Source organism: Cebus imitator, unplaced genomic scaffold, assembly GCF_001604975.1.
Source record: "Cebus imitator isolate Cc_AM_T3 unplaced genomic scaffold, Cebus_imitator-1.0 Scaffold494, whole genome shotgun sequence".
Taxonomy (NCBI): domain Eukaryota; kingdom Metazoa; phylum Chordata; class Mammalia; order Primates; family Cebidae; genus Cebus; species Cebus imitator.
In genome coordinates, this window is record NW_016107809.1 from 999,990 (window position 1) to 1,014,864 (window position 14,875).

The following is a 14,875-nucleotide window of genomic DNA, read 5'->3' on the forward strand; positions in this document are numbered from 1 at the left end:
GGATTTATCCACCTGTCGACTTTGTAGTTGCTGGCTTTCAGATTGGGTCTCTGAGTGGACGTTCTGTTTGTTGATGATGAGGTTATTTCTGTTTCTTGGTTTTCCTTCTGACAGTCTGGCCCCTCTGCCATAGGTCTGCTGAGGTCCATTGCAGGCCCTGCTTGTCTGGGGATCACCTGCAGCAGCTGCAGAACAGTAAGGGCTGTTACCAGTTTTCTTCTTCTGCTATCTTTGTCCCAGAAGGATACCTGCCAAGTGTCAATCTGATCTCTTTTTTATGAGGTAGATCTTTGGATATATAGGGGTCAGGGAGCTGTTTGAGGAGATGGTCTCTTCTTTATAGGAGCTCAAATGCTGAGCTGTGAGCTCTGTTGTTCATTCAGAGCTGCTGGGCAGGTATGTTTAAGTCTGCTGCAGCAGAACTCATAAACTGCTTTTTGTTCCCATGTACTCTGTCCCAGGGATTTAGGGCTTTATGAATTTCGGTTATGCTGCTGCTTTCTCTTTTTTTTTTTTCCCTTCAGAGCTGCTCTGTCCAGCAAGGAGGCAGCCTAGTCACTGTCTGCCTGTAGTGGCTTTGCTGAGCGTCCAGCTGCCGAGTGAACTTCCCTGCAGTCCTGTTTATATGGGTGTAGTTAGTACTGCCTCGGCAATGGTGGCCCGCCTCTGTTAAGGCGGAGCCTCTCTGCAGTGGTGGGTTGCCTTGGCAAGGTGGGCTGCTTCAGCATTGGCTGACTACCTCCGTAGTGGTAGGCTGCCTCCGTAATGGTGGACGCCCCTCCCCCACATAGCTGGACTGTCAGAGTTCAGCTGCGCTTGCTGTGAAACTCTTAGTCCAGAGTTTCTGATTGCTGTTCTTTTGTGGAGGTGGGACCAGCCGAGCCTGATTGCCTAGCTCCCTGCCTCAGAGCCTTTTTTTTTTTTTTTTTTTAAGTTGATGTTCTAGTCGCCTGTTGAAGAGGCACCGAGGTGTGTGTTTTTTCCCCTGTGGTGACTCACTGTGCTGGCTTAAACAGCAGCACTGAAATTCATGGCACTTTTTTTGCCCTGGAATCTACTGTTCTGGCTGCCTGCTCAGTCCCCTTTTTAAACAGACGAATGGACGACTTCCCATGGCTCCAATCACCAGCCAAAAGGGCACTGGGACCGGTGTATTTTGTATGGAGAACCGCTGCTCCGGGGCGCCGACAAAGCAGCCACGCGGGGCAAAGCAGCAGTGCCAGCCGGCACAGCTGCGCAGGTGGAAGCAGCCGTGCTGGCGACCCGTGGAGCTCCTCCACCTGGGAATTTCCTAGTCTGTGGGCAATAAAAATGTGGCGTCCACTCACCCTCTGAGCTTTCACTCGGAGCTGCAATCCTGAGCTGTTCCTAAACGGCTATCTTGGATCCTCCCCCCTACTTTTAGTTCTTTAAGAAATATCTATACTGTTTTCCGTAGGGGTTGTACTAGTTTATATTCCCACCAGCAGTGTAAAAGTGTTCACTTTTCACCACATTCATGCCAACATCTATTATTTTTTGATTTTTAAGTTATGGTCATTCTTACAGGAGAAGGTGGTATCTCATTGCTGTTTGAATTTGCATTTTTTTGATCATTAGTGATGTTGAACATTTTTTCATGTTCATTGGCCATTTGTATATCTCTTTTTGAGAATTGTCTCTTCATGTCCTTTGCCCGCTTTTGGATAGGATTACTTGTTTTTTTCTTGCTGATTTGTTTGAGTTTCTTGTAGATTCTGAATATTAGTCCTCTGTCAGATGCATAGTTTGTGAATATTTTATCTCATTCTTTGGGTTGTCTGTATACTCTGCTGATTATTTCTTTTGCTGTGCAGAAGCTTTTAAATTTAATTAGGTCCCATTTATTTATTTTTGTTTTTATTTTATATGCTTTTGGGTTTTTGGCCATGAACTCTTTGCCTAAATCAATGTCTAGAAGAGTTTTTCTAATGTTGCCTTCTAGGATTTTTATGCTTTTAGGTCTTATTTTTAAGTCTTTGATCCATCTTGAGTTGATTTTTGTATAAAGTGAGAGATGAAGATCCAGTTTCATTCTTGTACATGTGGATTGCCAATTATCCCAGCACCAGTTGTTAAATAGGATGTCCTTTCCCTACCTTAAATTTTTGTTTGCTTTCTTGAAGGTCAAATACTTTGTCAAATTATTCAGCTTTATTTCTGGGTTCTCTATTCTGTTCCATTTGTCTACATGCCTATTTTAATGTCAATACCCTGCTGTTTTGGTCACTATTGTATAGTTTGAAGTCAGATAATGTGATGCCTCCTTTTTTAACTTCTTTGATGGTATCCTTTATAGTGCGTAAGTTTTTACTTTGGATAAAGTTCAATATGTCTATTTTTTTGTTTTGTTGCTAGTGTTTTTGGTGTTATATTTAAGAAACCATTGTCTACCTTTCCACAGTGTAGACATACATCAAAACATCATGTTTTAATCATAAACATTTATAATTTTTGTCAATTAAAAATAATTTTAAAAACATTGTCTAATCTAAAGTTACTGAGGTTTAAACATATTTTTCTCTTCATAGAGTTTTGTAGCTTTGGCTTTTATATTTAAATGTATGATCCATTTTGAGTTAATTTTTGTATATGTTATAAGTAAGGGATTTAACTTGATTCTTTTGCATATGGATATAGATTCGCTACCATTTTCTGAAAGGACTAGTTTTCCTCAACAAATTGTCTTGACACTCTTTTCAAACACAATGGACTGAAAATGTGAGGATTTATTTCTGGAATTTCATTTCTGTTCCATTAATCTGTGTCTATCCTTATGCCAGTATCTTATTTTTTTGATTACTGTAGGTTTGTATAAGTTTTGAAATAGAAAAATGTAAGTAATCTAACTGTTCTCTTTCAAGATTGTTTTGTCATTATGAGTCTCTTCGATATCTATATAAATTTTAGGATTAGTTTGTCACTTTTTGCAAAAACCCAGCTAATATTTTGACAGAGATTTCATTGATTTTTAATATCAATTTGGAGAGTATTGCCATGTTAACAATGTTAAGCCTTTTAATCTATAGATATCTGGGGTGACTTTTATTTAGGTCATCTTTAATTTTTTAAAATAGTATTTTGTAGTTTTCAGAGTACAAGTTTTACACTCCCGTTTATTTTATTCCTATGTATTTTATTCCTTTGGATTCTATTTATTGTAAGTAGGGTTCTTTATTTTATTTTGGATAGTTTATTGTTATTATGTAGAAATGCAATTGACTTTATATTTTAAAAATTTCACTTTCATTCTAAGTCCTCATAAAGCATTTATTATAGTGTAGTGATGAAGCACTGGATTTATAATTCTGATTTTGCCACCTCACGAATCAAGAAGTTTATCTTCATAAAAAACTTTGAAGCAGTGACTTCAACTTCAGTGTTTCTATAGATTTGACAACAATTAACATCATGTTTCCTCTCTTTGCATTGATCATGCAACAATATAAAGTACCCTATGCCCTTATCAATAAGCAATATCCTTGGTCAATGAATGAAGATGTGAATAATTTTTAAAATTCTTTCCATATAGTTTCTTTTTTACTCTGTCACCCAGGCTGGAGTACAGTGGTGTGGTCATGGCTCACTGGAGCCTCGACCTCCCATGCTGAAGTGATCCACTCATCCCAGCCTCCTGAGTAGCTGGGACTACAGGCATTCAACACTATGCCCAGCTATTTTATATATATATAAAATACACACACACGCACACGCACACGCACACGCACACGCACACGCACACACACACACATATATATATATGGAGACAAGGTCTCACTATAATGCCCAGGCTGATATCGAACTCCTGGGGTCAAGTGATCCTCCTATCTCAACCTCCCAAAGAGGTGGGATTACAAGTGTAAGCCACTGCACGCAGCCCATTTTCCATATAGTTTCAAAGCAATTATCAGGCATGGTTCTAACAAGAAATGGATTTAACAGACATGCTTGAAATAGATTCACTTAAAAAGCAGTTGAACAAATATGGTGTGAAATAAAAACTTAGAGTGGGGAAAAGTACTCATTATAAATCAGCAGCAGTGGAAATCTATACAGTAATTGATTGCCAGTAGCTCCAATTATTTTGAAAGATCTCACAATTGACTTTTTTTTTTTTTTTTGAGATGGGGTCTTGTTCTATTGTCCAGGGTGGGGTGCAGCAGCATGATCATGGCTCACTGCAGCTTCAACCTCCTAGGCTCAAGTAATCCTTCTGCCTTAGCCTCCTGAGTAGCTGGGACCGCAGGTATGCACCATCATGCCTGGTGAATTTTTCAATTTTTTTGTAGCGATGAGGTCTTGTAATATTGCCCAGGCTGATTTTGAACTCCTGGACTCAAGCAATACTTGTGCTTTGGCCTCCCAAAGTGCTGATATTACAGACATGAGCCACTGTGCCTAGCCCACAATTGACTTTTTTATATTAATTTTGTAACTGTAGCTTGCAGATCTCCTTTATTAGTTCTAATACTTTTTTAGTGTATTTCTTAGGATTGTATTTATGTAAAATTGTGTTCCCTGCAGATAGTTTTAGTTCTTCCTTTCCAATCTGCATGTGTCTTCTTTCTTTCTTTCTTTCTTTTTTTTTTTTTCTGTCTAATTGCTCTGGATGGGTTAGAACCTTCAGTGCGATATGGAATAGAGGTGGCTAAAGTGGACATACTTGTTTTGTTCCTAACCTTAGAAGGAAAATACTGATTCTTTCACTAATTGGTATGATGTTAGCAGTAGGTCTTTTTATATATGACATTTATTAGATGTATAAGGCAGGAACAGAAAGAAAGTTTAAAGAATTATATTGTGAACGCTCATTCATATGTATATTCTTACCACTCATATTTGACAGTTATCATTTTGCTATATTCACTTATCATGTATCTATCCATCCATCTGTCCACTCATCTATCTGTATTATTTTGTGGATGCATTTTCAAGTTGCAGATGTTGGTATATTTTAACACTGCAGCATACATAACATTAAATAGATTTTAATATTGTTTATAGTAATTTCTTAACATTTTTAAGGTCACAAATCTATTGTACCGTTTTATGAGTTTTAAATAATGTATATGCTTGTGTAATCCGAACTGCTGTGAAAATACAGAATATTACATCTTTACTCAAACAAGTTTCTTCATAATCCTTTCCAATAAATAACTCCTCAAGACAACTACTGTTCTGATTTTATAAACATTTTTGTGTATGGCTTCTTAGCATAGTGCTTTTGAGAATCATCTGTGTTGTTATCTATCAGTAGTTTGTATCTTTTAATTGTTGAGTAATATTCCATTGTATGATTATGTAACATCACAGTTTGTTTTTTGATTCTCTTGTTGATGGAGACCTGGGCTTTTTCCAGATTTTTACTGTTTTGAATACAGCTTCTAGGGTCTTACTTATACAAGTCATTTTATGAACATATGCTTTTAATTTTTCTGAGTATATACATAGTAGTGAAATTGCTAGATTGTAAGACAGATGTATGGTTAGTTTTTTTGTTTGTTTTTTGTTTTTTTGAGATGGAGTTTCGCTCTTGTTGCCCAGGCTGGAGTGCAATGGTGCAATCAGCTCACTGCAACATCTGCCTCCTGGGTTCCAGTGATTCTCCTGCCTCAGCTTCCTAAGTAGCTGGGATTACAGGTGCATGCCACCACGCCTGGCTAATTTTGTACTTTTAGTTGAGATGGGTTTCTCCATGTTGGTCAGGCTGGTCTCAAACTCCTGAACTCAGGTGATCTGCCTGCCTTGGCCTCCCAAAGTACTGGGATTACAGGCGTGAGCCACTGTGCCTGGATATATGTCTAGTTTTATAAGAAACCACAAGACATTTTGAGAAAGTGTTTGTATCATTTTACATTCCCATCAACAATGTATGAGTTAATGTTACTCTATATCCATGTTAATGTTTTGTAGTACCTTTTTCCATTTAAACTAATTTTAGACATTCTGGTGGCTTTATAATGGTATCTTATGATTTTAATTTTCATTTTATTTCCCTGAAGGCTTATTTGTATTATTTGCTCTCTTTCAGACAGTTCGGCATGGTTTTCCTCATCAGCCCACAGCATTAGCCTTTGATCCAGTTCAGAAAATCTTGGCTATTGGGACGAGAACAGGTGCTATACGAATGTATCCTTAATTTTTGGTTCATTATTTGCTACATTAATGCCAATTACATTTCTTTAAATATTCAGGTAAGAGAAATATTTATGACCAAGGAAATTTTATTATTTTTTAAGAAATGAGTAACTAATTGTGAAAAATCTACATTTTCAAATTTATTGGCATATTTTTAATGTCTTTGAGATCAGTATTGATGTCTCTTCTTTAACTCCTGTTATTGGTAATTTGTATCTTGTCTTTTTTCCTTATCTGTTTGCCTAGAAGTTTATCAATTGTATTGATTCTCACAAAGAATCAACTTTTGGTTGCATTCCTCTTTTTTATTGTGTTTCTATATTCGATTTCATTGAATTCTGCTTTGATCATTTAAATTTCTTTGCTTTTGCTTATCTTAGGTTTAACTTGATCTTCTTTCTTTAGTTTTTAAAGTGGAAACGGGTAACTAATTTGAGAACTTTCTTCTTTTCTAATGTGTGCCCGTAGTACTATAAATTTCTTCTTGAATTTTATTTTAGTGTCATCCTATTTTTTAAAACTAAACTTTTTATTTTGAGATAATTGTAGATGCACATGTAGTCATAAGAAATAATACAGAGATATTCATATTATTTCACCTACTTTGCTCCAATTGTAATATCTTATAAAACTATAGTGTAATATTACAACCAGGATATTGACATTATACTGTAAAGATATAAAACATTCCTATCACCACCAGGATTCTTCAGATTGCTCTTTTATAGTCACAACTTGTCCCTCCAACACCATCCCTGACCCCTAACAATCACTAATTTGTTTTTCATTTCAATAATTTTGCCACTTAAAAAATGTTATATAAATGGAATAATAGAGTTTATAATCTTTGGTGATTGGCCGTTTTCACTCAGTGTAACTCTCTGAAGATTCATTCATGTTGTTGCATATATCAGTAATTCATTTTTTAAAATATTGAGTTGGATAATATTCCATGGTGTAGATGTACCACAGTGTAGTCATTCACCTATTCAAGGAAATTTTGACTTGTTTCTGGTTTTTGGCTATTCTTACTAAACATCTATGATCATCTGTGTACATATTTTTGTGTGAACCTAAGTTTTTATTTCTCTGATATAAATTCCCAGGAGTACAACTGAAGAGTCATGTGGTAATTAGATATTTTAGTTTTAATTATTTTAGTGTTCCATTTGGTGTTATTAAATAAATTTATATTATTATGCAGCCATCATCACCATCCTTTTCTGTAACTCTTTCACCTTGTAAAACTGAAGCTCTACACTCATTAAATGATAACTTTCCATATCCCTCTTCCTCTAGTCCCTGGAAACCGCAATTCTGCTTCCTGTTTCTGTAATTTTCACTACTCTGGGTAACTTACATAAGGGAAAGCATACAGTATTTTTCTTTTTTGTGATTGGCTTATTTTATTCAGCATAATGTCCTTAACATTTATGCATGTTGTAGCATATGTGAGAACTTCCTTCCTTTTTAAAACTGAATAATATTTCATTGTATGTATATACCACATTTTTATATCTGTTCATCAATTGATGGACACTTGTTTTTTCCATGTTTTAGTTGTTATGAATAATATTGCTATGAACATGGGTGTACAAATATCTCTTTGAGACCTTGCTTGTAGTTCTTTGGGGGATATATCCAGAAGAATTGCTGGATCATATGATAATTGTATTTTTTATTTTTTGAGAAACTGTCATTCTGTTTCCTATAGCAGCTCTACTACTTTACATTTTCACCAATAGTAATTGCCTTTTGATGTAGAAATTTTAAATTTTAATGAAGTTCAAGTTGGCTGTTTTTTTCCTTTGTTGCCAGAGATCTTCACAAAATGGAATGAATCTTTTACCCTGTTTTCTTCTAAGAGTTTTATAGTTTTAGGTTTTACATTTAGGTCTTTCATCCATTTTTGTATTAATTTTTGTATATGATAAAAGGGTCTAATCTCACTATTTGGCATGTGGATATCCCATTTTCCCAGCACCATTTGTTGACAAGACTCTTTTCTCCATTGAATGGTCCTGGCACCCTTGTTAAAAATTATTTGATCATACACGTTAGGGTTTGTTTGTGGGCTATTTTATTCTACTGATCTATAGGTCTGTTTTTATGTAACTACTACACTGTTTTTATTTACTGTAACTTTGTAAATTGGAAACCAGATTGTGTGAAATTTCAAATTAGATGATTTTTCAGTATTTATTAAAATAATCAGGTAGTTTTTGTTCTTGATTATGTTACTGTGATATATCATGTTTATTGATTTGCATGTGGTGAACCATTCATGAATTCTTGAGATGAATCCCACCTGATGATGATAAATGATTTTTTTAAAATATGTTGTCTTATAGAAATTGATTTGTGAGTATTTTGTTGAGGATTTTTGCATCTAGGTTTATCAGATAGTGGCTTTTAGTGTTCTTTTTTGTTTTGTCTTTGTTGATTTTGGTATTAGGATAATGCTGGACTCAGAATGAATTTGAAAGTATTCCCTGCTTTTTGTTTTTTTTTTTAAAGAGTTTGAGTAGAGCTGGTATTAGTTTTTTAAATGTTTGGTAGAATTCAGCCATGATACTATCAGGCCCTGGGTTCTTCTTTGGTGAAATATATATATATATATATTTTTAATTACTGCTTAAATCTTGTTACTCATTATAGTTTGTTCAGGGTTTCTATTTCTTCATATTTCAGCCTTGGTAATTTGTATGTGTCTAGAAATTTGTCCATTTCTTTGAAGTTTTAAAATTTGTTGGTGTATAGTTCCTAATAGTTTCTAATGAGGCTTTGTATTTCTGTGGCATAAGATATAACATCCTTTTTAGTCTTTGATTTTATTTAGGTTTTCTCTCTTTTGTTCTTATTCTAGCTAAAGGTTTTCGATTTTGTTTACTTTTTCAAAAAATCAACTGTCATTTTGTTGATATTTGGTATTTTTTTAGTCTCAATTTTATATCTTTATACTCTAATCTTTTTATTTCTTTCCTTCTAGTAATTTTGGGTTTGAATTGTTCTTGCTTTTGTTGTTATGTTGTTCATTTGAAGTCCTTCCAATTTTTATGATCATGGCTTTTTATTGCTATAAACAACTTTTTTCTTAAAACTTCTTTTGCTGTATTTCATAGGTTTTAGTATGTGGTGTTTCCATTTTAATTTGCCTCAAGAAATTTTTTAATTTTCTTTTAAATTTCTTCATTAAACCATTATTTAAGAATAATGTTGCCTAATTATTATGAATTTGTACAGTTTCTCATGTTCCTTCTGTGGTTTATTTCTAGTTTTATCCCATTATGGTCAGAAAAGTTAATAATATGATTTTGACTTCTAAAATTGTATTAAGACTTGTTTTGTGACTTAACATATGGTCTGTCCCAGAGAATGTTGCATGTGCTGTTGAGAAAAATGTGTATTCTGCAGCTATTGGATGGAATGTTCTATAAATGTCTGTTTGGTCCATTTGGTCTAGAGCGCAATTTAACTCTGACGTTTCTTAGTTGATTTTCTGTTCAGATGATCTGCCTATTGCTGAAAGTGGAGTGCTGAAATTTTCTACTGCTATTGTGTCACAGTCAATTTCTCTCTTTAGGTCTGTTAATATTTGCATTATGTATTTGGTTTCTCTGGTGTTGAGCACATATATATTTACAATCGTAATATCCTGTTGTTGTATTAACCCCTTTATCATCATATAACGTCCTGTATTTTTATTTTTATTTTTTTTGCCGTTCTTGACTAAAGCTTATTTTATCTGATATAGCTACTTCTGCTCTCTGTTGGCTTCCATTTTCATGTAATATCTTATTCATCCCTTCACTTTCAGTTTGTGCATGTCTGTACAGATAAATTGAATTTCTTGTAGACAGCATATAGTTGGGTCTTTTAAAAATCCATTCAGCCACTCTTTCTTTATTTTTATTTTTTAAATAAATTTCAATAGCTTTGGGGGTACAGCCTGTTACCTGAGCGTTATATACTATACCCAGTATATAGTCTTTTATCCCTTCCCACTTTGAGTCTCTAGAGTCCATTATCTCACTGTTATGCCTTTGCATCCTCATAGCTGAGCTCTCACATAAAACATAAGACATTTGATTTTTTCATTCCTGAGTTACTTCAATTAGAATAATGGCCTTCAGCTCCATCTAAATTTCTGCAAAAGACATTACGTCATTCTTTTTTTATGACTAAGTAGTATTCTATGGTGTATATATACCACTTTTTCTGTATCTACTTGTTGGTTGATGGACACTTAGGTTGGTTCCATATCTTTGTAATTGTGAATTGTGCCAGTATAAACATGTGTGCATGTGTCTTTTTCATATAATGATTTATTATTATTATTATTTTTGGGTAGATAGTAGTGGGATTGCTGGATCAAATGGTAGTTTTACTTGTAGTTTTTAAGGAACATCTACACTGTTTTCCATAGTGGTGGCTCTAATTTACATTCCTATCAGCAGTATAAAAGTGTTCCCTTTTTACCACATCCATGCCAACATCTATTTTTTTAAACTTTTAAATTATGGCCATGCTTGCAGGAGTAAGCATGCAGGTGTAATTTCATCATGGTTTTAATTTGCATTTCCCTGATACTTAGTGATGTTGAGTTGTTTTTTTTTTAATATGTTTATTGGTTGTTTGTATATCTTTTTTGAGAATTATCTATTCATATCATTTCCTCACTTTTTTATGGGATTATTTGTTTTCTTCTCATTGATTTGTTTGAGTTCCTTGTAGATTCTGGATACTGTTCTTTGTTGGATGCATAGTTTGTGGAGATTTTTTTTTTCCACTCTGTGGGCTGTCTCTTTGCTGATTATTTCTTTTGCTATACAGAAGCTTTTTAGTTTAATTAGGTCCCATTTATTTATTTTTGGTTTAATTGCATTTGTTTTTGGGGTCTTAGTCATCAATTCTTGCCTAAGTCAATGTCCAGAAGAGTTTTTCCAATGTTATCTTCTAGAATTTTTATGGCTTCAGGTCTTATATTTAAGTCTTTTATCTATCTTGTAAAGACTTAGAGATATAAAGTTTGAGATGGGGATCCAGTTTCAGTTTTCTACATATGGCTTGCCACTCTTTCAATTGAAGACTTTTGTCCATTTATTTTCAAGATTATTTTCTGTTGACATTTTATTACTTGTTTTCTGTTTGTTTTGTAGATACTTTCTTTCTGTTTTCTTCTTTTACTGTTTTACTTTGTGGTTAAGATAATTTCTCTGGTAGTATGTTTTGATTTTGTGCTACTTATTTTTAGTCTATTATAAGTTTTTGCATTATGGTTACCATGATGCTTACAAAAAGTCAGGTTATTTAAAACTGATTATGACTTAACTTTGATTACAAAGAAAAGTATTATAACAAAACCAAAGTCTACCCTTTAACACCCCGCAATAGTTTGATTTATTGGTTTTTCAGTTTACATATTTAATATTACCTGTTTCTTAACAAGTTATTGTAGTTATTATTGATTTTAATAGATTTGTCTTTTAGCCTTCATACTTATGATGTAAATGGCTTACTTATCCACATTACAGTTTTAGAGTATTCTGAGTTAGTCTGTCTTTTTTTCTTTTAGCAGTGAGTTTAACACCTTCAAATGTTTTATTATACACTAATGCTCATTTAGTTTAGATTAAATAGATTTTAGTATTTCTTGTAAGGCGGGTCATCTTTTGATTAATTCTCTCAGTTTTTGTTTGTTTGGGAGTCTTTGAATGTGTTTAAATGATACCTTTGCTGGGTACATTATTCTTGGATGGCAGTCTTTTCCTTCTATTTCAATATCACATCCCATTATTTTCTGGACTGCAGGATTTCTGCTGAGAAATCTGCTGCAGTCTGTATTCAGGATGCTGTTCAGTGTGATGTTTCTTTTCTTTTGTTGCTTTGAGTATCCTTTCTTTTCATTTCACTGGTTATGATATGCCTTGGAGATTTCTCCTTTGGATTGAGTTTGATTAGTAGCCTCTGAACTTCCTGTACCTGGATGGTGTCTTCTTTCTCTAGATTTTGAAACTTTTTTTATCCATTATTATTATTTTTTTACATATGCTTTCCAGATCTTTTCCTTCTTGTCCTCTTCTAAACACTGGCCTGCTGTTTCTTTCCATTCTAGGGGGGAATTTATATTGAGAAGTAGAGCTAAAACAATTTACTGGAACTAACTAATTGATCTTCCATTGTTTCTTGGTCTGGGGAAGACTTACAGTAAGCAAGAGAACCTAAATGCTTCTCTGGAATTAAAATCCTTCCCTGTTGTTTCCTGGACTGAGGAACACTTATAGTGAGCACCAGAAGTTAGACATCACCCCAGAACTGTATTGTTGCTGTGTCATTGTTTCCCAGTCTGGGGAAGACTTAAGCAGAAACTAGGACTTAATTCTGACATTTTAGTTATATCTCTGTAAGAAGAAGGTTCCAGATTGAGCACCTGGGCTTTGTGGAAAATCTGGTTAGAAATTTAGGCCTTCCTGCAGATTGTGTTCTCTGCAGCCTTATGTTATCAGTCAGTTGCTTTTACAATTTTATTTATTTTTAATTTTTTTTTTGGTAGAGTTAGGAGATACAAGTGCTATTTTGTTACATGGATATATTGGGTAGTAGAGAAATTGAGGATTTTGTACCCGTCACCCAAATAGTGTACATTGTGCTCAGTAGGTATTGTTTTATCCTTTAGCCCCCACTCCTTAACTCCATCCCACCTTTTGGAGCCTCCAATGTCTGTTATTCAACTCTGTATGTCTATGTGTACTCACTGTTTAGCTTCTGCTAAACATATGGTTAGTGAGAGCATGTGGTTTTTGACTTTCTATTTTATTCTATTTCTGAGTCATTTCACATCTTAGGATAATGGCCTCCAGTTCCATCCATGTTGCTGCAAAATACACAAGTTTATTCTTTTTATGGCTGAGTAGTATTCCATGGCACATATATACATGCATACACACACACATACATATATACACATATATATAAGTACCATGGAATACTACATATATACACACATGTGTATATATACATATCTCATTTTATAATATGTATACATATGTGTGTATATATATGTATGTGCCATGGAATACTAGTATAATATACTACTACAATAGTACTATTATATATACACACACACGCACATATACACACACACCCATATGTATATTACTTTTTCTAAATCAACCATTCATATGAGTCATTGATGAACACTTAGGTTGATTCCATGTCTTTGCTATTGTGGCTAGTGCTGTGACAAACATAAGTCAGGCAATGTGATGTCTCTAGTTTTATTCTTTTTGCTTAGAATTTATTTGACAATTGGGACTCTTTTTTGGTTTCTACGAATTTTACAATTAGCCTTATTCTGTGGAGAATGATGTTTACATTGGTAATTTGATAGGAATTGCATTGAATATGTACATTGATTTGGGCAGTATGGTCATTTTAATGACATGGATTCTTCCTATCTATGAGCATGGATGTTTTTTCAGTTTTTGGTGTCACCTATGATTTTTTTCATTGGTGTTTTGTAGTTCTCTTTGTAGAGATCTTTCACCTCCTTGGTTAAATGTATTTCTAGATATAAATTTTTTCTAGCCATTGGAAATCCAATTGAGTTCTTGATTTGCTTCTCAGCTTGATCACTTTTGATATATATAAATGGTTTTGATTTTTATACATTGATTTTTTTTATCCTGAAACTTCACTGAATTTTTCTATCAAATCTAGGAGTGTTTTGGAGGAATATTTAGGGTTTTGTAGATATAAGAATATATTGTCAGTAAAAAGATATAATTTAACTTCCTTCTTTCAATTTGCTTACCTCTTATTTCTATTTTTTGATTGCTGTAGCTGGGACTTCCAGTACTATGTTGAACATGAGTGCTGGAAGCTGGCATTCTTGTCTTTTTCAGTTGTTAGGGGGAATTCTTTCACCTCAACTCATTGAGTATGATGTTGGCTGTGGATTTGTTGTATATAGCTTTTATAATTTTGAGATTTGTTCCTTGTATGCTTATTTTGTGAATTGTTATCACAAAAGGGTCCTGGATATTATCTAATGCCTTCATCTATTGAGATTATTGTATAGTTTTTATGTTTTTAATTTGGTTTATGTGGGGAATCACATTTATTGATTTGCATATGTTCAATCATCCTTGCAATTCTGGAATAAAACTCACTCAATTGTGGTGTGTTATCTTCTTGATGTGCTGTTGAATTTGACTTGCCGGTATTTTGTTGAAGATTTTTGTAAGTCTGTTTATCAGAGATATTGATCTATAGTTTTCCTTTTTGCTGTGTGTCCTGCCTGGCTTTGGTATCAAAGTGATACTGGCTTCCTAGAATGAGTTAAGTAGTATTCCCTTCTCAACATTTTGGAACAGTTTCGATAGGACTAATGTAAGTTCTTTATTATCCATCTGGTATAATTCAGCTGTGAATTTGTCTGGTATTAGGGTTTATTTTCACAGGAGAGTCTTAAATTACTTATTCAATTTACTACTCATTATTGGTATTTTCTGGATTTCTGTTTCATTCTAGTTCAATCTCAGAAGGTTATATGTTTTCAGGAATTTATCCATTTCCTTTAGGTTTTTAGTTGGAGAGTGTAGAGGTGTTCATAATAGTCTCTGGTGATTTTTTTTTTTTTTTTTTTTTTTTTTTGCATTTCTGTAATATCAGTTGCTTTGTTATTTTGCTTACTTGAATCTTCTCTCTTTTATTCTTG

At 33.8% G+C, this 14,875-nt stretch overlaps 1 protein-coding gene across 7 annotated transcripts in view; it reads left to right on the plus strand.

Annotated features, from left to right (window-relative positions):
* The window catches only part of STXBP5L (syntaxin binding protein 5 like), a 419,550-nt gene that overhangs the window by 42,169 nt on the left and 362,506 nt on the right, over positions 1 to 14,875 (plus strand). For all 7 annotated transcript variants that reach the window (XM_017513535.1, XM_017513534.2, XM_017513536.2 and 4 more), the window contains exon 3: positions 6,050 to 6,147. In XM_017513535.1, coding sequence (XP_017369024.1) covers positions 6,050 to 6,147 — 98 coding nt within the window. The remainder of the gene's footprint in view (positions 1 to 6,049; positions 6,148 to 14,875) is intronic.